At 47.2% G+C, this 26699-nt stretch overlaps 2 protein-coding genes across 3 annotated transcripts; both read left to right on the top strand.

The window, feature by feature from the left end:
* The first annotated feature begins 47 nt into the window (after positions 1 to 47).
* mtmr10 (myotubularin related protein 10) lies at positions 48 to 16298 on the top strand. Of its 2 annotated transcripts, XM_047041933.1 has the most exons (16): positions 48 to 625; positions 717 to 777; positions 5192 to 5328; positions 5831 to 5903; positions 6878 to 7020; positions 9970 to 10063; positions 10645 to 10792; positions 11273 to 11360; positions 11580 to 11668; positions 12075 to 12205; positions 12393 to 12462; positions 12792 to 12862; positions 13095 to 13267; positions 13400 to 13570; positions 13692 to 13874; positions 14053 to 16298. In XM_047041933.1, exons 1-16 carry the CDS (start codon positions 569 to 571, stop codon positions 14662 to 14664), a joined length of 2301 nt encoding a protein of 766 aa, XP_046897889.1. In that variant the 5' UTR covers positions 48 to 568; the 3' UTR covers positions 14665 to 16298. The 2 variants fall into 2 exon arrangements, with proteins under 2 accessions (XP_046897889.1, XP_046897890.1); XM_047041934.1 differs by lacking the exons at positions 48 to 625; positions 717 to 777 and adding an exon at positions 4632 to 4890.
* Positions 16299 to 16933: 635 nt separating this feature from the next.
* On the top strand, positions 16934 to 21682 carry atxn1l (ataxin 1-like). Its single transcript, XM_047041900.1, has 3 exons — positions 16934 to 17059; positions 18508 to 19684; positions 20186 to 21682. The coding sequence occupies exons 2-3, from the start codon at positions 18626 to 18628 to the stop codon at positions 21548 to 21550; spliced, it is 2424 nt and encodes an 807-aa protein (XP_046897856.1). The 5' UTR covers positions 16934 to 17059; positions 18508 to 18625; the 3' UTR covers positions 21551 to 21682.
* The last annotated feature ends 5017 nt before the right edge of the window (positions 21683 to 26699 follow it).

The raw sequence follows: 26699 nt of genomic DNA, 5'->3' as shown, positions 1-26699 counted from the left end.
GGTCTGTTTTACAGAACCGCTCTAAACTCCTCCCTGGCTCTGGCTTAGTGCTACTTATGTGTCTGCAACTGCGTAAACATGACTGGTACGTCTGCACTGCTGGAGCTGTGAAACTTAAGAGTGGAAATGTATAAGAACTGTAGGCTGCATCTAAAGTTAAGTAACGCTTTCGTTACATTGATTTCACGTCTGTACTAAAATAACAAGTCTATGTAAGTTAAACTGATGGAAAGCAAGCTAGTTAGTGAGGCATTAGCTAGCTAACTACGCAAAAATCCAAGTCACTAAGGTAGTCTAGCTAGCTACTAGTCGTGCTATTTCAGTTTTCGCAGCGACAGTTTGCTCGTCTGCTGCAGAAGGCAATAATCATTTCTTCGATAGTTGACATTCGCCGGTGAGCCATCTATACTCGGTCCAAATGGGAATTTCTTTCTTCAGGCCCTGCTATTTTTCTGGAGCCTACTTGTTAGCCAGGTTATAAGCACACCTTTGGCATTCTTCTTTAGATGAGCAGAGTAGCAGCCAGTCTTTGGTTGCTGTGTGGCTCGATATTCGTTTATAGCCAACCATGTTTTCTGTGAAGCCCCAGAAACCAACATTTAAATCCTATCTTCCTCCTTTACAGGTAAGTGCATGTATTGAGATGTATAGCCATACGTTTATCTGGATGTATGTAACTCGTATACAACTTTTAACATATTTGTATTGCGGCGCAGACTGATGTGAAGAAAAATGTTCAGCCACCGATCAAGAAGTTGGAGGCCAAGTTACTTCCAGGTTAGCTGAACAATTAAGCCAAACTTATAGTACAGGTCCAGGACATCATGGCATTGTAGACAGGCATTTACGTATCCTAACTTAACTGTTTGATACTGGCTATATAAATACACTTCCTGACTATATAGTTGATTTGCATGTTCCCTGAGCATCCGTCAATAGAGATATTTCCTGCAGGCTTGTGGGTTATTGTTACTTTAGATGTGGTCAAGTTTGAAGTGCATGGCTTCCGATCGGCAACATTGCCAACTGTCCATTTAACTTACGGTGAATGAGCTACAGTTTAGAGACTTCACAGCTTCTCTTTTGAGAGTGCAACATGTAGCTGATGTGAGACCACATACATGGCATTTCTGTTTTCCATGGTGTTCTTATTTACATCAGATAGAACATTGGTGTCCAGAAGGAAATTAAAACTCAAGGCTAACAGTTACTTATAAAACTCAACAAAAGCATTTAGGGAGGGGCCATGATCCTCCCAGCTAATTCATGTTCCTAGCCCACTGGCTCACATTTTTTTTTACCTGAACAACAGGTTAAAGACAGTAACATGTTTACACATTTTATGAATGTTTCCATTTGTATCCAATGCAACATAAAAACAGTGCAGGTCGACAGTAGGCCTACAGCAGAAAATCAGGGATCAGAAGTGCATAGTCCTAACAACAATTACATCTCAACAGTGCAACAGTATCAACATTTTACAACACAGTTCTACATCAGGATCTCAAATACAACATGCAGGTTCCACAATAGGCAATGTACTGCTAGAAAGTCATGCAAAGCAGTAACTATGAATATACTAATGACAGGAGGTTGGACGGTACAATAGGACCATGGCTGTTGATGAGGGTACTCAACTAAACACTAGAGGAGGAATCTTCCCTTATTCCAAAACAGACATGCCTGGAATGATTTTGGCCATGAGACTGAAATTAAAACGTGAGCTTCCTTTTCTGATAGACTTTCTCTGCTGTGATGGTAATGGGAATTTACCCACTTGGTAATAGCTTTTTGTTTTTCTTTAACAATCGTTGACATTTGAAACCATATTCCACAATATTACTGAGAGATGCTCAAAGTCGTTGAATACTATTGGGGTAAGCAATTAGGCGTGGCTTAGTGGCCGAAGTCAGTTTGGCATCTCAAGTTAGATTACACAGTCACCATTATCTGTGTGCCTTAGCCTGTGCCATGGCGATGTGTGATGTATGGGGACCTGAATGGAGAGGCTTTGGCTTTGTGCTGTGGCACTCTCCCAGCTACCCCAGAGTGGTGGTACGTGACTTGAATGGTCCATGAGGCATCTCATTCAGTGGTCTGTGATTGAACGGTCCATTCAGGCACTGACCGGACAGAGGGCAATAGTGGGACTGACTCATCTGAACAAATCAGCTCAGCTGTCCTCCTCCTCTCTATCTTTCTTTCTCTCTCTCCTTTCCTCCACTCGCCATTTCCCTGCTTGTCGTCCCGTCCGGCCCTACCCTCCGTCTCTGTCACTCTGCTTCTGTGTGCCTCTCTACGATCCCTCCCCCCAGTCTCTCTTTCTGTTCTTGCTCAGGGTCTTAGCCCACTTCTAATGAGGCGGCCTTAGTTTGGCTCCGCCCTCTCTGAGCCAGTTCCTCCTCACCCAGCACTCCTGCTGTACCGTCTACTGTAGAACAATGTCTGGCTGGCCATCTCGGTGACATTATGAACACTGACACTGTGTTTAGTCTCCAGCCCTGCCACCTTTAATTACTCGGATTCAGCTGAGCTGAAAGCAGCCGTTATGATCCCAGCAGGTACTGTACTATATTTTCCACTGTTGTTTCCTCAGTGGCAGGATGTCAGGGGAGAGACCTCACGAGGCTGTGGAAAAAAAGGACCGTGGCAGAGTGATGTTTTCATGAGACAGATCTCTAGGGCCTGAACCACTCTCAGTACTGTTATACAGCACCTTTCCGGCCCGCATATCACCGCTGTCATCAGTCTAGTTTTCATTCCAATCAGTGTGCCTGTTTCAGTAGTCTTAATTGGCAAAACAGTGTTGTGCTACACTTGGAACAACTTTCCTGTGGTAAGTTACAGAGGAAGGGGGGAATGTTAATCGGGCACTTTCTGTATAAAGACACCAGTGATCTTTTCAGAGGCTGGGTCCGCAGTTTCCCCCAGCTGTCCAAACTGACTCCCTGCACTAACACAGGTGCACCTCGTTTGAAAGTTTGACAGAAAGAAAGACCAGGCTGTGGTTAGTCAGGTGATAGTTGGACTAAGTTCACCTAAAGGGTTGTGGATGGAAAGTGCTGGAAGGAGCCTTTTGAGGCCTACAGGATAGGCAGCTTGAGGACATTTTTATCATACACATGCTCTGTGACCGGGTAAGCAATTACAGGTCCCTATTATTTTTCTCTTGTGGCAACCTCACTCATTATCAGTCAGATATGTTAAATCAAATGCAGTGGGAAACTGTGAATGTTGTCTGTTATTGCTGTCTTAAACTTAGTGGAGAACTGAGACTCTCTCACACAAACCTTTCTCAGTAGTAGTCTGGCAGAAGACTCCACCCTATGACCCCCACCCTAAATCTTCAAAAGGACTGAGGCAATATACATTTATTGCTGCATTCTTGCTTATTTGTGAAATGCCTTTGGATCAAGGAACATGCGTCGTGTGTCTCGTAAACCAAACAAAATTCAAACAAAAAAGTACTATTGTAGAGAGACACGACAGCAGTAAAGCCAAATGACTGTGTGATTAACGTCAGCCATGGTTTAGCTGAAGGGGTTAAACTCTCACTGACTCACCTTGAAATTGACGGTGGGCTCGTGCAGCTCTGGGCTGGTTCTTTGGCTGCACCCTGGCTGGCCTGCAGTAACCCTCCGCAGAGTAGCTCCAGCTGCTCGGGGCCTGGGGAACCTGAGGGAACCGCTGCTTGGATGTCCTCCTTCAGTAATGAGGCAGGCATGCTTGTAAACACTGTCACTTTAAACACTGTCACTTTGGATCCATCACCCGAGGTTCTGTTTTCTTGTCTTGAGGGAGACCGTCGTGGTTAAGAGAGAGTAGTCGTGAGCACATTTAAATGCTGTTGATGTTAAAGGGCTGTCCTTTAGTGCTCTGTTTTAGGTGTCCATGTTTATGTATTCATAGCAAGGTTACTTACTGCTCTAGTCACACAGAAATAGGGAACATCAATACAATAAAAACATGTTTATACTAGAGAGGTACAGTCCAGTTTAGGTACACCTTTCTTTGATCTTTACATAAAACTTCAATAGGGTAAAGTTCAAGCAACTCAAGACTAACGAGGCCCATATACTTTCTCACAGTTTAAGTCCTGGTGTGTTTGATCCTGTGCTCAGTTAAACGTTTGTCTTCTCCGTGGGCCTGCTCTGCACAACAGGTCATTGCTCCTAATAGCAGATGATTTTCCCAGGAAGATAGCAGCCCATCTGATCTCTATTCTGAGACTGGCTCATGGGGTTTCCCTGGCAAGCCCGTAATAGTGCAGGGGCTGGGCCTTGTGAACTCCCACTGACTGGCTCAGAGAGAGAGAGAGAGAGAGAGAGAGAGAGAGTAGAAACAAAGTAAGAGAGCGAGGGATCCTGGAGTTTTAACAAACAGCCATGTGAGTGTGACTCATGCTCTTGAGTTTGTGGAGAAATTCTTCTGAGCTCAGCGCCGTGGGCAACGGCCTATCTAGGACAAGGATGTGATTGAAGCGGTGTGTTTGTGAGGAGAGGGATGTCCTGTACGAGAAGGGAACCCTCTTCAGCTCAGGAAGACGGCAGGGCTGTGGCCCGCGAGTGTTTACGTTTGGCGCCGAGGTGTTCCCAGCCCGAGCCATACAGGGGCCGGGTCAGGGTAAGGGTTATGGCATCAGACTTGGAGAGGGAGGGCCGCGTTGTTGACCTGCTCTATCATGATGGAGCCAAGCTCCTCGTTCAGGTGTTTATGTTAGTGCTCGGAACTGAGGGGTGGAATGTGGGGATCACAAGCCTGTCCGACGGCCCGGGTGAAGGATCGTACAGATCCCTTTCTAACAGAGTGAAAAGATGCCTTCGGTGTCCGACAACGACGACATCGGCCCATTTTAGGACATGACTCGGTCGGCTCTTCTTTCATCTTCCAGTTAGTTTTGGTCGCAAGTTGACAATTGGCTTCTTTTTTGGTTTGGATGTTGTGATGTTGGGAACTGTTGGATTGAGTGGATGTTGGTTAATGCAGGGAATGATATGTTAATAATGATGAGATTGATATGACTATCAGATTCTTTTAATGGGATTCCAAAAAGGAATTGGAATATTTTTTTTTTTTTTTTTTTAAACGTTGTCAAAACCGAGTTCTGCTTCTTGTGCTCATTTCTTTGAAATGGTTTTGATGGTTTGAATCAAGAGCTGCGTACCTACGAAAGTCTGTTCCTGTTTGCTAGGGGAAATTGTGGTGAATGAGGTGAACTTTGTCAGGAAGTGCATCGGAGCAGACAGCAGCCACGATGATCTGTGGGGGAAGTTGATCTGCACCAACTTCAAGGTCTCCTTTGTCACCCATGATGCTCTTCCAAAGCAGGTACTGTATACTTTTAAAACCAACCCAATGCAAATATAAATACCACTGAACAGTTTATAGGTGGCTTACTTGAAGAGAGCCTAAGTTGTGGTTTAAGTGTATCACATTTGTGGTAGGATGTGATGATGGCAAATATCAAAGCAAGATTAAAAAATGTATAATGTGTTCTATGTGAAAGATGGTTCACACAACTCTGTGCCTTTCATTTTTGGTGCAATTTATATTTTCTTGTCAGGTGAGGCAAGGATTTATTGTGCCCCAATCAGCATAAATGTTGTCAATCATCTACAAACGTCAGCTGACAGGGTTGTCTGCTTAGTTAGGCATTGTTAATGATTAGGCTAGATTTCACTGAACATTGAAAAGGTACATTTCTCTTAAACCCACTTAAAGAACCCAATAATCCCAAACAAAATGCAGGTCCCCTCGCTGTCATCATCTTTCTGGATTTTTCACCCCTGAGCTTTGTGAAGAACCTTGAATGTTGTTGTTCTTTTCTTAGAGGTTCCAGGTTGTCAACCGGCTCCTTGGAGATCATGATGTTCCCTTGGCGTGTGTCGAGCAAGTAGTAACAGGTAAGACCTGCTCCAGCCTTGTTTACAGTGGAGTTGGTCGTACACACAGAAGTACCTTCTCCAACAGAGTCTATGACACTGGCGGCCTTACTTCACTTGGAATCTTGACTTAAGTATAGAATCTGAAGGATTCTTTCCCAAGTTCATTCCCACATTGTTGTTTTGAAATAGCTATAGGACAGAAGTGTACAATAATCTGTCACATGGTACTCTGCAAGTCTCTCCACTGGCTGAGAAAAACACGTTTGATTTGATTAGCTGTTATAACATGAGATTAGCCTACACCTCCTCGACCGTAGCCAGGCTGTGCTGTTCCTGGCTGAACTGGTGTATCTGCAGAGATGAGGTCACTGCCCAGCCGGGGGCCTGTGGCCCGGATAGCCTGGCCAGGATTAGCATTGTTTGTGCAGCTCTTAGCCTCCCTCTCTGTGCTGACACGACTGGCGAGCTCAGCGCCGGTGCGTCGAGCTGATGGAGCTGGCGGTCGTGTTTTCTTCTGTTTGTGCTGGGACGCTCGCCCTCAACAAAGGTCCTTTTGTGAGAGGCCTGACGTAGCGAAAACCTCCAGAGGTCACTGCAGGTTCTGCGTGTCTGTTACTGTACTGTCCACCTCGATACCGTCTACTAGATGGGGCCATAACTCAGACATTGAGAATCCATATTTAGACAGGAGTATTTTTATTTGTAAGTGTTGTGGGCCAGAAATTACCCTATAGCTAAAGGAAAACATTTTGAACATCAACTTCTTTTTATCCATTTGATTTCCTTTTTCTGAGGAGCAGTTTCATGATAGGGAATGTATGCGGTTATTTCAGTAGCAGCGTTGCTTTGTCCGTCTCAAGCGGATGGATCTACCGTCCCCGTATTGAACCCCCTTCATTGCCGCTTAGAAATGTGAGAAACATATGAACATGTAATGGTGCTGCTGTCTCTCCCTGACCATCCCCTGGTCTCCTTGCTGTCTGGTCCCACAGTGAATGATGCCAAGGGCAAGCAGAAGGTCCTGGGGTCCAATCAGAAGCTGAAGTTTAACCCCACAGAGCTCATACTGTACTGCAAGGACTTCCGCATCATCAGGTTCCGATTTGACGAAGCCGGGCCCGAGAGTGCCAAGAAGGTATGGGATCTTGAACATTTCTAAAACAAATGCAGGCTGCTTGGTGTCCAAATACTGTACCCAGGCAATGTTGTTGACGCTTAACCCACACAAGGCTCAAGTATAGCCTGTTGCCAGGACGATAATCACTTAACTCTACATCACTACTGTACAGGATTAGTTTCGAAAGAGTTTTCCTGCGTACTGTGGAATTTCTCCTCTGTCTGCAGAGTTGTTGCCAAAAGTCATATACTTTGATATTTGAGATGTTTTCATGTCTCACCTATTACAGGAATATGAGAGCCAACATGCTGGTTTTGGAAGAATCCCTCATTTAGAATGAACGTCAATGCCATGTGGCATCATATCCTCCCCTAACCCAACCCACTCGTCATCTACTTTTCTATTCTCGGCGGTTCTCCGCTCTTCTCTCAACTCTCCTGCCCAACAGTCGCATTTCTTCCTCTCATTCCCTCTCTTCCATCGCTTGTTTGTTCTCCACCCGGCTGAGCTAGTAAGGGGGATTAGAGGCTTCAAGCCCCGACTGCAGCCCTTTCATCCACCCTTCCCATCTGTCTGGCCCGGGGCCTAATAGAAGGCTGGAATTAACTCAGTCTGTCAGAGAGAGAGAGAGAGAGAGAGAGAGAGAGAGAGATACTGGAAGAATGAAGCAATCCACCTCCTCTCCTAGGTCTTCCTCATAACCTGTTGATCTTCTATCAGTGACGGTCATCCCCTGCTAGTAAAGCTGGTTGCACTAGATGAATGCCTGAATGTCAATTAACATTTTTGGTATTCCTCCTGTAAAAGGCTGATGATTGCTCGAGCCTAGATTCTCGTGCGGGACGATCCTATCAAAATAGTCGCCCGATGTGTCTTTTTGCCTAGTTAATTGGTGTGAAATGGAACATTCCAGCATTGTGACTGTGACTCATCTGTCTATATTTGTCACATATGTCATTACTGAGGGCAGTTTACACAGTGCAATGCAAATGATGCCCCCCAGTATGTGAATGAATGTATGTACTGTTTGTATTGGTTTTAGTTTCCATTATAACACCAGCCAACCATAATAGTGAACTCGGAGTTTACTAATAGCTGTGTAAAGTGACTTGAAGCAAATCAGCCTCCTACTGGGAAAGAGTGATGCAGGTGTGGGGAGACGAGGCTAGAAAGAGGGTGATATTGACAGGGCAGACGAGAGGTCCCCATGGATGGACTCTGCCAGCCCACGAGGGAACGTGTGAAACCTGGATATATGGCTTCAAGTTCCACTGAAACATCCAGAGGGAAGAAAAACCTCCATTCAGCCCCTCAGCTTCCTGATCGCTGCTCAAACACAAGCTCTCCGGGGTTTTTGTTCCAGAGCTGTGAGAAGCCAGGGGGCTGTGGGACGGCTGGGGGAATTCTAATGCGTGGGGTGTGTGTGTGGCGGAGGGCCTGCTTGCCCTCCAGGAACCCTCCACCCCAGCAGCCCTGCATCCTCAGCCTGGCCGGGACAGGACAGATGCTGGAGATCTCGCTGACAGCTGGCTGCTATGTACACAGGCTGGTCCCAGATCCCCAGCCAGAGTGCAGCGTGCAGGCCACATGGGAGCAATTTCTGTCAGAGACGGGGCTGGTGGTGGGGGTGGGGGGGGGGAGCTGAGACGTAACCCATCGACATTACCCTGCCACTCTCCCACGTCGACTTATCAACCTCGACAGTGGGATCTAAGTAGTCGAACCCACAACACCAGCTACAGCCTGGTTTGAAGTTTGTTCAGGCAGTGAGAAGTACTGTTTGTAAGTCCTTTGGTGACTTTTGGGTGTTTTCGGTTGCACAGGGCAGCTCTAAGCCCGGCAAGGGTGTTTCTCCTGTAAGAGGTGTGATAGTAAAGAGTAGGATTGAACTGCCCTCCCTCACTACCTCTGTCTCTATATGGGGACACAAGTGTAATTACTGTGTGGAGCTAAACCAGAGCTCCTTCCTTGTTTGTCTTGTGACATATGGAATAGATCCAATCTAAAATAGCTTACTACGCTAAAGGAAATTACAGAGTTTGGAGAAACAGTCCCTTTTAAATACACACACACACAGGGACCGACACACTGAACACACACCCAGGCACATCATAGTTTGTTGCCTCCTCTCGGTGTTATGTGCGGTTCCACCACTGAATGGACAGCATTGTGATGTTCTGTATCGCTGCCACAGGGTGAAGGCTCCAGATGCAGCCCAGTGTTGCAAGAGAACTTACTCTCTGGCTTTCACTCAGAACCTGCTATGCTTAAGCCTAAATATATTAGAGTTATACAGTTCCTAACAATTGAATATTTGTACTAAATGTTTTTCGTTTTTTTCAATAGCAAAACATAAACATTAATTCATGTTATTTTAGTTTGCCGCAAAATTAAAACCATAGCATGTGATTACATTAGTCTCCTTTCTATCTTCAGTCAAAATGTCAAGGTTGACTGTCGATGTTACTAAGTTGCCTCTCTGTGCTTCTGGGAGAGCACATCTATCTGACAATGAAATAGGAGTTCAGAGTCTCAGCTGTTTAGAATCTCTCGGTTAAATAATACATGATTCTCCTTAACGGAGATGTCTTTATCGCTCATAGCCAACACACAGCTTGAAGTGATAGTAAACGTTTCCAAGCAGGCCCCCTGAGTCTTCTGATCAATACAAGTGTCTCCAAGTGAATAAAGGAAACCCAAGCCAAACAGCTGTGTGGGGGAAACACACACTTTAGTGCATGACAGCATAGATGGACGGGGAATCATTCTGAGCAGATAGTGGCAAGGCTTCTTAAAACAATCTTTTTCTATGCAGCCTCCATAATCTGTCACAACTGAGACCTCAGTGGTTCTAGTTCCATGACCCCCTCTGCCTGTGTTACGCGTATGTCAACAATGTTTGTCTTCAGCTGTTTGGGTTCGTCCCGTATTCAAAGCATGTTTGTGTGCTCCGCCCTGTCGTTTCAGGTGTGTCTGGCCATCGCTCACTACTCCCACCCTGCTGATACCCAGCTGCTGTTTGGGTTTGAGTACGTTGGGAAGCGATACTACGGATCCTCAGGTAGCCATATTGGGATGGTTCACTTTGCCCTAAACCCACACACTCCCCCCTTCCTGACCCCAAACGGTTGTTGCTGCTGTATCAATACCATTCACACAGCACATCCTCACAGTCTAAGGTACCTTACGGGAAACCCACTTGTGAATGAATAGAATTCCTTTCTTGTTATTTTATTTCACACAATACAACAACATAGAGTAGCAATCCAAATGGAGCATTCACTCATACCAAAAAGCAGTTGAAAATAGAAAATAAATACATGAAATTGAAGGTGGACTGATTTTAAAATGCTTACAGTATTACAGAGTACATGACATAAATAGAATATGTACAGTCATTTGCTATAGCCTAAGGTTTTAAGACGATAAGACAAAACGGCACAACAGCACCTGAGATGTTGCACTTATTCATACTGCACGATAAATGAACACGACTAAAGCAGTGCCCATCACTTGTACGCACGACTGAATCGAGAGTGTGACGGAATGGCAAATGCTGTAACTGCAGCGCCGGAGGACTTGAAAGAAGGCTGTCCGCTGTCTGTGCATGGGGCTCACGTGCTGTGTGCTGTGTGTGCTCAGTGGAGCGGGTGAATGGTGTTGACCCGGGGGCAGGCTCCCAGACCCCCCTGTTTGACCGGCCGTCCAACTGGGACCGCGAGATCAAGAGGACCGGGGCGGCCGAGTGGAGGGTGTGCTCCATCAACGAGGGCTACGTTCTCTCACCCAGGTTAGGACTCGCTTCCCCTTGGTCTGGAGGTGGGGGAGGGGGGGGAAAGGGGGGGAAAGGGGGGGGGGCGGCTGGAGCTTAGTCTCTGCATTACATCATGGATTATTAGCAAACTTGGATGATGATTAACATAGCTCATTAAAGCCACGTAAGCCTCCCACAGGCCGGCACTTTATGTAGCCCTCTTGCATAATATCTCACCTCGTTGAGGTTTTACGCGCCTCAGCTGTGTCGCGTTTGTCAGGCTTTGGCTTCGGTCCAGTTTGGATCCAATCCAAGTCCAGAGCCTGGTTGTTCTACCTGAGGAGCAAATGTGTTAACCATCAAACCATGGGGAGGGAAGTGACCCTTTCACGTAGCCCTTTGCCGAGAATCCGCTGTAGCTCTCGAGCATGGGATCTGATATGACAACTTGCCCCAGTTTTGGTTTGCTGAGACCATGGAAAGATGACAGGGCTGTCATGTGTGTTTCTCCCTCAGTCTTCCAGAGTTCTTTGTGGTCCCCTCGTCCCTGGCGGATCAGGACCTGAAGCAGTACTTATGCTCCTTCACCGCTCGGCGCATCCCTGTGAGTCCTACATAAAAGTGCTGTGTGTTCAACCCAGATACGAGTTCATAAAAGCTTTTCACCGGTGATATATTCCCTTCATCTATCAAATATTCATGGTGAGAGATGTTAAGTGTTTTTAGTTGAGGGTCGACATACTGGATTGTTTGCTAGTGTGTTAGAGGGTTGGTTTGTGAGTGACAGCTGAACTGACTTTGTTGTGTGTGTGTCTCCCCTTAGTTGTGGTGCTGGAATCATCCCAATGGGAGTGCCCTGGTGCGCATGGCGAGCATCAGTGACCCACTGCAGCAGAGGAAGCTAGAACAGAGGTACAGTCACATTAGAGAAGATACTCACTTCCTCTTTTACATCGAAACTTCCCTTTTTCTAACATAGTCAATTGCCTTTACTGCTGCTTTTATCCTGAGTGCCACTATTTATTTAAACACATCAGGACAGAGATGAGTTATCTATGTTTTCATGATTCCATTTAGTATATTTTGTGTTATATATATTTTATCAAGTGTCTTCAATCAACTGGACAGTTAGGGATTAACATGTCAGTGTTATTATTATTCCCCATAGTCTGACTGATAAACAGTGCTGACAAACTATACTAGCCAGGCAGAGATTGTCGCCCAGCACCAAAGAGAAGCAAATAAACGTTCCGTCAGGGGGGAGGGGAAAAGAAAAAGAAGGAAACGAACAATCGCCTCTCTTCCCTGTGTGTGGCAGGATAAACAGTGCCATAACAAAGAGCCACCCACAGCGAAGTGACGTCCTGAGGTCCGACCTGGACAAGAGCCTGCCCACCATCCAGGACATCCAAGCTGCCTTTGTCAGGGTCCGCCAGATCTGCGTCATAGGTTAGCCCACACCTGCTTCGTCCTTTGAGCCCATCAACGACACTCCTCCTATTCTGCCCGCCTACAGCATTTGTGATGCAAAGTCTGTAAAATTTATCTCACAATGGCTCTGTGTGAAAGGCAGCTATGTTTGTATATATAAAGAGGCTTTTATGGGTTTTGACTGCGCGTGTTTGTTTGTGTAAAGAGCCTTTCGAGGAGTCCGAGGAGAAGTGGCTATCATCCATGGAGAGCTCGCGATGGCTGGAGTATGTCAGGTATGTCCAAATACTTCGATGCCACCAGCACAGCAGGTTTGGCTCGCTGTCGTTTGGCGGCCTGACAGCACTGCTGTCCTGCACAGAGTTTAATTTTGAAAAGTACACTGAGGAATTTGCCAGCTGGCCCTCGGCCTGCCATCTGATGTATACGCTCTGTTAGTTACACCCTGCTGATGAAGACTCTGCTGACAGAACTACCTCAGCCATTTCAGATGACTAATACAAAGCCAGTGGTTGTGAGAGCATGTGTCGCATGTGTAGATGTTGATTGGTTTATATTGCTACATAGTAGGAAAGTGAAATTCCTTTCTCGATCCTGACACCAGGGCCTTCCTGAAACATTCGGCCGAGGTGGTCTACCTGCTGGAGGGAAAGCGTGCGTCAGTCATTCTGCAAGGTAAGGAGGCACGTTCAACGCTGTCAAGCGTGCGGGCGTTTGTCTGGTCATGTATGGTGGTTTGTGAATGGCGTCTGTCTGTCTGTCTGACTGTCTGACTGTCTGACTGTCTGTCTGACTGTCTGACTGTCTGTCTGTCTGTCTGTCTGTCTGTCTGTCTGTCTGTCTGTCTGTCTGTCTGTCTGTCTGTCTGTCTGTCTGTCTGTCTGTCTGTCTGTCTGTCTGTCTACAGAGGAGGAGGACAGGGACCTGAGCTGTGTGGTGGCCTCACTGGTGCAGGTGATGCTGGACCCTCACTTCCGGAGCCTGGCAGGCTTCCAGAGCCTGGTGCAGAAGGAGTGGGTGATGGCCGGCCATCGCTTCCTCGACAGGTGCAACCACTTGAAGAGGAACGACAAGGAGGAAGTAGGCCCAAAACATCAGCCCTCGCCACAGAAACCTGTCAAGATTCGAAAGATATAGGCCTCTTGGCCTTTTTCCAAGGAGGATGTTCATGAAGTAAATTCTTCCCTCCTCTCTCTCTCTCCTTCCTTTTAGTGTCCTCTCTTTCTGCTCTTCTTGGACTGCGTGTGGCAGATGATGAACCAGTACCCGGCAGCCTTCGAGTTTACTGACATGTACCTGACTGTGCTGAGTGATAGCATGTGGATTCCCGTCTTCAGCACTTTCCTGTTCAACTGCCCCCAGCAGAGCGCCGAGCACAGCATAGTAAGAGAAAAACACTCTCATGCATGCTTACACGCACGCGCCCAACAATTGCGTAGGTTGTAGTCAGTAAAGTGTGGATTGCGAATATGTGTGAGTAAAAATGTGTCTCCACCCACCCCAGGACTTTGCAAAGAGCAAGAGCATTCATCTGGGGGAGGAGAAAGTTTTAGGCTTCCCTCCTGTGTGGGACTGGTCACAGCAGTTCTCCCTCAAAGACCAGACTCTCTTCAACAACCCCATGTACGTTGGCAAGGGCGCCACCTGCGTGCAGAACGGAGCGGTGAAATCCTTCAAACGCACCAAGGTCAGTTTGCTCTGAAACAACAGATTCTATGTGAATGACGTACCGGTAAGTGTTTTATAGAGGAGCGATACTGAGGATTAACTGCTGCGAGGCCAAGTACTGTTATGGGTACAGAAGATGAAAATGACTCATCGGATCAACATTAGCAATCCTTTTTTTTGTGTGTGTTTTTCCACAGAAGAACTACAGCTCGACCCTGAGGGGGATACCGTCGACCCTAAAGAACGGCACGATGGACAGCACGCTGACGCGGCGAAACTCCCTGGTGCTGCGGCTCAAGCCTGACTTCTCCCAGGTCAGGGAGGTGGTGGAAAGCCCCTCTGAGCGCTTCTTCCGGGACTGGTTCTCCCGGCCGGCGGACCTGCAGGGTCTCCTCATCCCCCTGCTCCTGCCCTCGCACCTCGCCCTGTGGAGGCTCTACTTCCTCCGCTGGGTCCCGGAGGCTCGCATCCCCAGAGGAGGCCCGGTCACGGCCTACCACAAGCTCTCCCAGCTGGCTGATGAGATCGAGATGCTCCAGAACCAGCTCCGCCAATACAAGGGGCCCACGCCAGCCAGCACCCCAGCCTCCACCCCCAGTGGGGCTCCGACGAACCAAAGCAAGATGTACTTTAAGGCCATGTCCCCCGTGGATGCTCCCTCTTCTCCAGATTACCTCAGCTCCTCCTTCCCCTTCTCCCCCGTGGGAAACCTGTGTCGCCGCAGCATCCTGGGAACTCCCCTCAGCAAGTTCCTGAATGGAGCAAAGATCTGGCTGTCCACTGAGACCCTGGCCAATGAGACGCTGTGAAGCCACGCTGCAAAGGCATCGCCGCCTCACCCCAGTTTGTTTCTTTTGAAAGATTTTATAAAGTGGCGAGACTCTTATTTCAACCCACTCTGCAGGCCTGATGTCGTTTGAAGCTGACTTCTTTGAATGTGATAATAGTTAGTTTCATTTTTGCACAAGATTATGAATCTTTGCTCAAATCGCACATATCTTTAAGGTGTTGCTAGTGTTGCTCTCTGTTGGTGGCAAGGTCATATTTAATCAACAATGTTAGGATTGAGTGCATTGTGTAAACATTGGGAAGTTTAACAATTCTGAGGGAAACTGATCACACTCTGGAGAAAAAGGGGAGCTCTTGGAAGGTGTGATAGATACATTTATATATTATTTGTTTTAACAGGTGATATGGGTTAGTTTTTATAGATCAGGAGAGACCTTCTGGTAAGGTACTGAAAAAAGAACAGAGGGTCCTAAATCAAGCTGCCCACTAGAAAACTGGATAGTGCTGTCACCACTAGTAACAAATGGTTTGAACAGTTTCAATGATTTCCTCGTAATGGCTCTTTGGCATTGAAAGGCATCAGTAAGTGATGCATCTAAGCTGTGGATGATACAACAGGACAGGCTGGATACCTGTCCAACCCACCTGAAAACCCACATGGTGGGCACTATGGACAGTTCAACTGATGCTGATTATTTAGTTAGGCCGTAGCCAAATAGAGTGCTGTAGAGTGTTTAAGATGTGTAGAATGTGCTTACATTGCACTTTCACTCTGTTCATTAGACACCAGACTGTAAAGGGGTTCTCTATGAATATGTAGCGTGAAGGTGGTTTTTTCAGTTGTAGATCTTTTATTTTGTCAAACATTGTACAGTTTAAATGAGTTTTTTTGCTTACTTATTTTACTATTAAAATATGGTACTTTTTTTGGTTGACTTCATTTAGTTTTTACGGCATTTGTACACAAGCATGTGTATTGGGTAATTTGACCACTATTTGACCACTAATCATACCAATGATGCACTCAATGTGGTTATTGTACAGTATGACAATTGTGTTAGCAAATTATGCACAATGTGATACAGATAAACGGCACATGTATTTATTTGGTTATGCAAATGTTTCAAACAGGGATCGGAAATAATGTGCCTTTAGAGTAAGGGTTTGTCTACTGTGTTCAGTCTGGATGGTCCTTTTTTATTTGCTTTCTCTCTACGATGCTTGTTCTGGAGTGTATGACTCAGTGTGTGCAATAATCCCTGAGTTTCTGGAACTCATTTTGGAGTCATTGGTATGTGTCAATGCCAGAGAGTGAATGTATGCTCAGTAGAAACTTGACTGTGTGTGCTTACACAATCCATTAGTCCATTTATCTATGTCTTACTAAATATGGAATGACTGGAAAGGTTAAAACCTGCCTTTTGATCTATATAATGTGCCTTTGTGATAGGGTCGAGGTGTTCCTTCTAGATAGGGCTATCAAGTTTAGAGATACAGAACCAGTGTGGTGCATATGAAGGTCTTAAGAATATTGAAGACTGTCTCCTCTCAAGAAGCTGTACCACCAACACAGTCTTAACTTGGATCCAGCTGTAAGTCCAGATGTTGATATTGAATAATTCTAATAAAATGTATAACATATTTTCACACTTAAGCCATTAGTTTTTTTGTCTGTCTTTAATCTTAAATGCTATACCACCTGATCGCAAAAACCTTCGTGTTTGTTTTAAAAGGAACATGGTTGATCCATCTATCTAACACATTCAGTATGCAGTCATGTCGCTGTTTACGCATTTTTAATTTAAACATCATAGACGATTGTTTTAACGAGTGAAGACGTTACGTTCCAAATCCAATCCATTATGGTGTCAGATTGGTCCACTTAGATCAAACTTGCAGCTCCATCTGCTGTCCACTTGATTCATAATTGCCCCCCAAAATTGACTTTTATAAACAATACCGTCTTTAAATTTAGTGAAGTAATGTTAATGCATGGATGTCAAATCGACTAATTAGATGTCAACATTTAAGTTGTCTGTTAATTAACAGCGATCAACAGCATAATAGCAAGGTAGTGACGGTAAAACAGAGTTCCCTGAATCCCACCAGCTTTCGTTCTGAAAGCGAACTCACGAACATGAATGAAATAATTTCTTGCAATAGTGATCTGCGTTAAGTGTCAAAGATAAAAAGCATATTTGCCTACAGCAAATAACGACCGCTTTTCATCTAAATGCAGGAAATCGAATGTAGCATGTGTGACGTCATTTCGGAGCGCCGCTTGGTTTTCGTCTGCTCTACTGGCCTCCCAAATGGGCTCGACTCATCAGCCCTGATTTCATCTAATTTCCCCAAGCATTTCAACTCTTCACAACGCGTAAGGGACGAAGAGCATAAGCACGATGACAAATGGTGGTAAGTTAAGCAGATGGGAGTAAAAATAAACCTTTGGAGAGTGTAGATGTGCTATAACTAACTGCGAATATTAGGCGAGGTGAAGCTATCTGAGCTAGCCATCTAGCTGGCTAACGTTAGCCATCGCTGCTAGCAGCGTACAGACAGTAGTGTTCGCTGCATACGGTGATGTCCTGTCAAGACATAAATTATGACGCTGCCTGGCCTTATCAGATATTAGTTTTGAATATCTCCTAAAGTTGTGCTTTTCAACGAATACTAAAATGTTGACAGTTGTTATGTCAATGATATCATGAGTCTAAATCAGTTATTCAAAACATAAGTGAATGACCCAACACAGGAACCATCCATGCTAGCTACAAACTAGCTACTAGATTAAGCTAGCTACTTTGACACAGCGAGACTAGTTTAGTTTTAATAAATAAACGCGAGTAAAATTAAGTTGGGCTGCATGTCTATTTTACTGTTGCTACAATATGACTCTTTGTAGTGGAAGTCCCATTCTATGAACATCTATTGGTTACTGTACAGTATACAACAGCGGTGGTAATCTGTTTCAATTCGCTCTAATCACTGTTTAAACACAGGGCAGCTACTGCACCTCGCTGCACATATAACTGGTTTGCACAGAGTATTAGTAATTGCGGCTAATTGTAAACGGAATGCTTGCACTAAAGGGTAACGTACTTAAGCTACTGAACGTGGAGAGGGGCATGTGACATAAGGATGTGCTAAAAATATTTACAGAATGTTTATGAAGCTTTACTTTAATTGTTTAATTGTAATTTTGTGAGCGTGGATGCTGTGGGTGTGTCTTTATAAATCCCAAATCTATTTTCTTGTCTGTACCCTTGCATTCTCTTAATCGAGTTTATTTCTGATGGAATACACTGCATCATCTAATAATAGCACGATGCAATTAGCTTAGGAAAAACTCCTTCTGGATTTTGAATCATCCATCTGAAAGACGGTCCTTTTGCAGTTTAAGTGTAGTAATCTTTCCCATCTCCATCTGTCTCTGTGGATATTGTGACTCACTGTGTCAGACAGTTAAACTGTAACCCGTAATATGACGTGTTGCCATGGTAGACTGAATGGTGCAGTCTACAAAAAGAACTGAAGTGACTGTGTCTACACCTAATCATATACTTGTTTGAGCCTCTAGTAAACGTAATTCAGAGCTATTACTATTATTAAAACACTTTAATGTTTAGAATTTAAGTAATGTGTTCTCATATGGTGTTGACTGCATATTCTTTAATTAAGTGACACCGTTTCCTTTTATACGGATACTGTCGCTGTCCGATATTTTCTATTTTCTGACTTGGTCACAAATATGATGAACATGTGTTTAATGGGGGTTGTATGTGTCTGTGCGTAATGGGGTTGATATAAACTCTCAACTTAAGATAGCTAAGTGGTCACGCTGTTCCTCTTGGTGATTCTAGGTGAAGCTGTGGATGAGGTCAGCTGGAGGTTCTCAGAGCTGGTTCCCGTCGTGCTGACTTCCCTCAAAGCTTAGTCAAGACCGTCACACACCCAGACCACATCCCCCCCCCCGACGCCATGAAGCCAGTTCATGAGCGCAACCAGGAGTGCCTGCCTCCAAAGAAGCGGGACCTCCCAGTCAATAACAACAACAACAGCAGCAGTAGTAGTAGTAGTAGTGCTGGAGGAGGTGGTGGTGGTGGTGGTGGAGGAGGAGGAGGAGGAGGAGGAGGGGATGAATTGTCCACACAGAGCTCAGGGGCCGGTGGTGACACTCAAGGAGGAGGCCCAGCCAGTGAGTGGCTGCGCGCTCAGCCTGGCCTTCATTATGGCCTGGAGAGTGCCGACGGCATGGCGGGAGTGCCCGTCGACCAGTACGGCATGCTCTACAAAGTGGCCCTGCCCGCTGTCACCTACTCCTCAAACAGTCTCCACCCAGTGTTGAGCCACATCTCGCCAGCCTACACTGTACCATCTTCTCTCCTTCAACATCCGGGTATCCCCTACCCACCCCTCGGATATGCCCAGATCCCCCATTCCTCATTGCAGTTCATCAGCTCCCCGTATGCCGCGGTCCCTTACGCAGTGCCCCCAGGCTTCGTCCCCAGCTCTCTGATCTCTCCCTCGGGCGCCATTCCCCAGCAACACTCGGTCTCCCACCTGGTCCCCTACCCATCAGTCGTCCAGGAGGGGGTGGTCTCCCCTCCTCCCCACACCCAGGTGTCTGCTCATACCTTTGCCAAAGTCGCGGCGTCGGGCGGGGTCCCTCTGATGCTGTCCTCGGAGCAGGCCGCCCAGCAGCACCTGGGCGCGGTGGGCGTCCTGCCGACCATGGAGCTCAGTCCGAGAGGAGTGCCAGTCTTCTACCATCCTCAGGGCACCAGGGCTGCCCCCACCGCCCGGGAGCTCCACGGCAGGCAGCAGGAGGCCGACAGGGAGGTGAACGGGGGGGAGAGGGAGCAGGGGGCCAGGGAGATGCTCCAGGACTCGGTGTACGTCGCCAGGAACGCTCGGCTGCTGCAGGTGGCTTGTGGCTCCGCTGCGCTGGAGCACTTTCAGGACAGGGGCCTGAAGAGCCGTAGGCTGGAGGAGAGGGCCTCGCCGGGCCAGCGCAGCACCCCAGATACCGACCTGGAGGTAAGACTCTCCCTGGTGCTGCGGAAACGCATCCCTGTTTAAAACCAACAGCTGAAAAATGGCCTTGTGTTAAATGGCAGGTTTTCCTTACTGTAGGTAGTTGCAGAAATGTATCATAATCTTCCATGGTTTTGAGTGTGGTTGTAATTTGGGTTTTCTGTAATGCTTGTCTGACTTCATTCTTTTATGAGTAAGTATTTTTTTAATCGTTTTCATGTTTGTGAGACAATTGCCTTTATTTCCTTGCACCACCCCACTTCCTTGCTGCTTAGTTGTTGTAGATGTGTAGAACATTTGACAGCTATTCATGTCCTCACACCACTGTGTCCACGAAAAACAAGAAGTAGTCTGATTTGTGGCTTTAACTTAAGCCTATATAAATGTACCAAATCCATTTTGACTTTACTTTGAGGCAGCACTTCTTCGGAAATGTTAGTGAGAGTGGTAGACTTTCATCGTTTCACAAAAGGGCCTTAGACTGACGTGATTCCGCTCCCTCAGGTCCAGCAGGTGGTGGGTCGCCTCGCCTCTCCGGTCCAAGGTGGAAGTGGAGTCCGCAAAGAGGTGTCCTTCGCCCCCTTGAACCTGTCCCAGGGCTCCCAGAGAGGCAGGGAGGCCCACGGGGAAGCGGGGGGGCGGAGTGTGTACGCGGCTTCCCCTGCGAGCTACGCCGACCCCAGAGTGACCTCTCTGCAGCAGCCTGGTCACGCCGTCATTCTGGCCAATGGCCAGCCGGTGCTGGTCCCTTTGGAGTACCACCCCCACCATCAGCAGCATCATCAACAGCATCAGCAGCAGCACTACCCCAACCAGGCCAACGACGCCTCTTCATCTGCTAACATGGCCTCCCCTACCCCCTACACTAAAGCCTCTGACCCCCCAGCCAGAGCGTGCCTCCCAGACAAGGCTGCGGCCGAGCTGCTAGCCGTCGAGCAGCCCTCTGCTCTGGCCCTGGCAAGCCTCACCCAGGCCCCTGCCCCGCTGGCAGCTCCGGCCCCGGCCCCCTCCAACCCCTCCCACTTCATGAAGGGGGCGATCATCCAGCTGGCCACGGGCGAGCTGAAGCGCGTGGAGGACCTGCAGACTCAGGACTTTGTCCGCAGCGCCGAGGTGAGCGGGGGCCTGAAGATCGACTCCAGCATGGTGGTGGACATCCGCGCCAGCCCGCAGCGGGCCGGCCTGGTGGCCCTGCACTTCACCGTGGGCGAGCAGCAGAACAAGGTGACCATCGACGTCCCCCCGGAGCACCCCTTCTTCGTGTTCGGCCAGGGCTGGTCCTCCTGCAACCCGGAGCGCACGGCACAGCTGTACGGCCTGGCCTGCCACCACCTCCAGGTGGGCGACGTGTGCGTGTCCATCACCATGCAGCAGCCGGCCCAGCAGCAGCCGACCCCCCAGCACCAGCAGCATCCGGCCCCAGTCAGGACTTCCACCAAACCACCTACTCCCCAGCCTATGGGACCTCCCGCCCCCCAGCAGCCAAGACCTCAGCCCCAAGTCCGAATGGATCGCATCCACCGAGAGAGGGAGAGGGACAGGGGGGATAAGGAGGAGCCCATGCAGGTTGGGAACGTCGGACACGGCGAGATGCCCACCAGACCAAATAGGACTTCGGCAGAACACACCCAGAGCCAGAGCGGTTACTATTTGCACACGGAGGGTTCTGGTCGTGCCGGGGCGGGGGTCGTGTCGCCTTTGTTGGGGGCGTCTCAGAGACGCTGGTCGGCTCCCGGCCTCCAAAGATACGCCGTCAAGGGAGAGGAAGGGACGCGTCCTCAGATGAGTGCCTCCGGCTCTTCGCGGCCCTCCTTCATCCCGCAGGAGGTCAAACTGTCCATCGAGGGGCGCTCTAACGCTGGGAAGTAGCATCAACTACCGGCAGCACACATCACCGGCACTAACGGAGCGAGAAGCATGAGCTTTAGAGAAAGAGAGAGAGAGAGAGAGACAGAGAGAGAGAGAGAGAGAGAGAGAGAGAGACAGAGAGAGAGAGAGAGAGAGAGAGAGAGAGAGACAGAGAGAGAGAGAGAGAGAGAGAGAGACGGAGAGAGAGAGAAAGAAAGAAAGAGGAAAAACAGTGAGAATGTAGCCTCAGAATGTTTGAGATTTTGCACACCTAATGAGAATAGAAGCTATTTGTTTGCATCTGATCTTCCCTCCCTCGCTTATTGGTTAGTTGGGTCTCCATGTCTGAAGGCCAGTCGGAGGTGTCATGTCAGTGGTCAGTGGTCAGGGGCCTGGGGCTGTGCTCTCCTGGCCCTGGGAGAAGTGACGGGGGAGAGAACGCAGCAGGTTAGAGAGCATGTAGCCAGCTGGTCAATCTTCCTACCAAAGCCCTCACTGCACCTCCCTCCCTCCTGTGTTTCCACCACTCCCGGCCATACCCAGGTCAGAGGGGACTGTCAAACCCACCGGACTACCCTCGTTTCTCTCCAAACCACCCCCGCACCGGGAACCCCCAGAACTGAGGAAGAACGTGCTCGGTAATGCTCATGTGTGTGACATAGGGTGTGCTGAAGTCAAGCGCTCCCAGCTCCTCTCTTATCATTCCCTCTTCTTGTCCTTCCCCATGGTGATCATGGTTCTGTGACCTGCTAAAGCCCGCCGCTCAGAACGATCGTAGCCGAGGCGCCCTCGGCCTGATGCTGTCCCCCAGCCCCAGAGGACTTACAATCAACATATTTATCAGTCAATCAGTCTGTTACAACTCAGACACCAGGAAACCACCCTTCGCCCTGCCCCCCCCCCCCCCCCCCCCCTTCCGGTTGGATGTCTGTTTTCTGCAATAGCATTCCGGTTTTGTCGCGCTTCTCCCGAAAAACCTCACTTCCTGTATGCACCCCATCCCGTCTCCAATCCCCAGCCCCCACCTGCCATACCTCACAGCCCTCCCCCAGCCTGGCTGCTTACTGTTGACTGTCGTCTCTGTCCCGGAGGCACTGGGCTGGTCGCCACCAAAGCCACCTGCGGGAGCAAAGCCATCCTCCGTTCCGCTGCATGGAGCAGGTGCTGGCTGCTGGCCTGCTCAGGCAGCACTCCCAAGGTGGAACCCAGGGACAGCCATCCATGATGTCCCCTCAGGCTCCTGCCCCCTCAGTGCACCACCAGCCCGTAGGTCTGAGGTGGGGGGGCCGGTCGAGGTTAGCAAAATGGAGGGCGGCCATAGCCCGCGCAGTTTGCTCAGTCTTCGCTCAGTTACCAAAATCAAAGCAATAGTTGTCCGAGCACAAGGCTGGGTGACGTCCCCTTTCCCTCGCACAGCGCGGAGCCAGGGAGTTCTCCTCTTTTGGTTCTTGTGTCGTCAGGATGCACGGTTTATGTATCCGACCCAATACTCCTAACCCTGACCTATCCCTGCCCTGATTTCAGAGGTGATGCACAATTTTAGTATGAATGTTTGTTACTTGTACATTTGTTTCAGATTCACAATCAAAGCATGCCTTTGGCATTTATCTCCTCGTAAACCGTGTATTTAATTTTAGAGAAATGGTATCTCTCATCCGGCGGACTAATACGTTTAGGTTCTAATCACTGATATTTTTGGTGTGGCTGGGTTGTCTGGTTTTATTCAAGTGTATCTCCAAGAGAGGCTTGATTGGAAGCGTTGGCTAGGTTCTTAGTTGGTCTCTGTTATGTTCTTTCTTTTGGTTATTGTCTCCTAAACAATGTACAGTGTTGGACCCTGTATTATTACATGGCAATATTTCATTTCCAGGGGATCTTAAGATTGTCTTGTATTGCACATAGAATTTCACACGTTGATTCACACTGACCTTGTAATGGGAATCGCGAGTGATTTTTATGAAGGGAATATGTTTTTGTAGTGTTTGAACTTTGAAGTATTCTTAAGGTGTTTTTGGAGAGGGACAGAGTAGCTGACTGGCATGGTTGACACTGTTTACAAATTAGCCAAGACGAATGCTGCAGTTTCCTATTTCTGACAAAGATTTCAGTCACTTAGAACCTTCGAAAGGATGAAATTGAATATTAAGTGCAATTAAACCCCACGTAAATCACTCAAGACATTATCGTGATGATGGCATTCCATATAGCAGACAGACATAGACATTCCCATAATCTAGCGAGAATCTCAAAGTTCCAGATTTATTTTCCTTTTTTTGTTTATTTTTTTTGATTTACTGTTCATATAGCGTCACCAACATGTTTAACCCTCACTCCTGTTTTTAATGTCACTTTTGAACTGGCAGTGTTTGTCTGCGATGTGTCATTGTTCTTGTATCACTTGTGTCATAAGATGTGCTCAATCACTGATCCTAGCATTAATGTTCACTGATACTGTGTAGGAGTGTGCTGGTGTGTTTGCCTGTGTGTTAGTGGATGTCAGAGCTGGTCCGTCCCTCTCCTGGACGCTGAGGTGAAGCCAGATCCTCGTGTGCTCAGTCCTGCCTCCACTCTATATATAGACGGCTGAATCAGAACGAGTCCGTACTGCCCATCCCCTCCCCCTCCAAGCCCTCCCGACTCCAGAACGTTTCTGTCGAGCTCCACCCCCCCAGGGTTTCATGGTTCAAAGAGACGACCTCAGCCCGTTCTGTGCCGACGAGTCATGAGGGGAGCGTTCGCCGAGAGCTGGATCCACCTGACATCCTCTAATGCTGTCATTTGAATCAACCCTTTTATATCTGATCCAACGAGATGCTCGGAAATAAACGTGGTGGTCAAATAGCCATTCAGAGGCGAGCTAGAATGAGTTAACGCTTGCTGAGAGAAGCAGTCGTGCCGTCGCCGACAACCACCATGCATTTCCTCTCAGTAATTACATTAGTACGTTATGAGTTTAGTTTTTGTTTTTGCGCTACAAGCAATAGTAGTACACAAAATACCTGAAACCCTTTCATGTAGTCTTGGCATGTGCTATGCAGTAAAGTCTCTGAAGCGTTTTGTTTCTTCAGCGCCCCCAAATAGGGCACGTTTGTAATGTATATAAGAAGTTGGCTGATGCAGTCATTATACACTGATCTCTTTGGTTAGTTATTCTTTACCAGTGCCCTCTAATGGAATGTGAATATGGGGTGTTTCATTTTGGGTTTGTTCCCCCCCCCCCCCCCCCCCCCCCCCCCCCCCCCCCCCCCCCCCATGTAGAACAGACGCTTAGTGGTCACTAACCTCCTTCATACAGCACAGTGTTCTCTTAGCAGTGACTTCCACCATACGTTGCCACACACCAGGAGCCAAACGTGAATGAGAACGTGTGCCACTTCTGAGTTCGTAGATGTCAGCGGATCCGCTCCAATCAAAGTATTCCGGGCGAGATGTCTTTATGAGGCCCACGTGGCGCAAGCAGTGCCTCCCGTGTCTTTACCTCTTGTCGTTATCCGGACAATTTCCGATTGTTTGTCAAGCCGGTACCCACTGGCATTATCAGGGCAGTTCGGTTACTCCTCCCTGTGTTACATCAGAATCCCCGGGGGTACTGGTGCAAGGTTCAAGGAGTTGTTATCTCAGCAGTTCTCTTCTCCTGGCTAAGAATGACAGGAAAAGGTTGCCAATGTTTAAGTCCGCCATGACCTCACTGTTCTTATCCAAAATACTTGTAGTCTTTTATAACTAGGATTTTATTCAAGAAACAGAATTGCACTAATTTGCCCTTCATTGTATTGCTTTAAAACAAACTGCTGGTTAATTGACAGAGTTCTGTACACAATCATGAATCAGTCACTCAAGCTTTGTGTGCATGTGTGTACAGATATATTTAGTAGGGTTTTATATTAGAATTATCCAGCTTGTCGATAACGCCTTAAGATCTGCTTCGTACAATGAGTTAATGGAATGATACATACAAGTGACTTGGTTATCACGTTTACTTATCCGACGGAAGAAATAGACTGCTCTTGGCCCTCCTGTTTTATTCAGAAGCAGAAACATGTGGACATTGCCTCAATCTGTGTGTGTGTGTGTGTGAATAGGTCTCGTTGAGGAATCCTGTCAGGTCTATTCTTAAGGGCTGCCAGAGCCTGGACCAGTAACTCCCTGCTAGAATGTTTTCACTAATTAATGATGGCCAACCAGGCAGCACACCATGTGTAATATGTATAGGTTGCAAACATTCCCTTCCAGCTGTGAGATATCAGGAGTGCGCACGCTCACAAACACTCACATGCACATCTTAACCTTTCCGTCGTGGTTGTTGATGTGGGGGAATGAGGAGGTGTTTTGGAGGTGAAAGGTTGTGCTCAATGTCGTTGAATTCGTGTCCTCTGTCTGCTCAGACTGTCTGTCCAAATGGGTTGTTTCATTCGGGTATGGAGAGAAATTGAGGAAATTCAAAGCAGTTATTATGGTTTATTAATTACGGTTTATTAATCATTGTATAATGATTGGTTGATTTGTTCTGTGAATATGGGTAAAAGGCTTTATGATCCCTGTATAATGTTCCCCGTTGTTTCGGCCCGATATCTTGTATGGCTGAGGTGAATCCAGGAAGAGCTGTTAGTGTTGCTGCCAGGCACTAGAGATGCAGAATTAAATCAGGATATTTGGAATGGTTTCAGAGTTTTAAAGAGTTGTGTGTATTTTCTAATTTGACATTGTACTTTTGGCACTAAGTGACACTGCTTTTTACGTGACGTGTGACCAGTTTTAAAAAGAAACTGCAACTTTTTTTTCTTTTATCTGCAAAATATATGCAATGATGTATATCTAATATTAAATCCTCAAGTATAATCCAGGTTGTATAAACTTTGTATAGTGAGTTTTAATATTGTATGGCCGTACCATTATTCTCTTTATCAAAAGCCTTAGAGTTGTCTACCCAAAGTGCTCCCTTAGAATATCCTACACCTACCTGAACTTTACAAAGCATTAATAACAATATTTTGTTGCTTTTTTTATTTGTACCCTTTTTGAATAAAATAGATTTGTACTGTATATTTGTACCTCTCTGTGAACTACTTAGGGCAGTTTTGTTTTTGTTTTGCTGTTTTAATTCTATGTACTTAAGGACACAAAGATATTGTATTTTTATTGTTACAGCTAACTTCTTGGAGACATTGCA

The sequence above is a fragment of the Hypomesus transpacificus genome, chromosome 19, assembly GCF_021917145.1.
Source record: "Hypomesus transpacificus isolate Combined female chromosome 19, fHypTra1, whole genome shotgun sequence".
NCBI classification, from domain to species: Eukaryota; Metazoa; Chordata; class Actinopteri; order Osmeriformes; family Osmeridae; genus Hypomesus; species Hypomesus transpacificus.
This window is presented reverse-complemented; position numbering and strand designations above follow the sequence as displayed.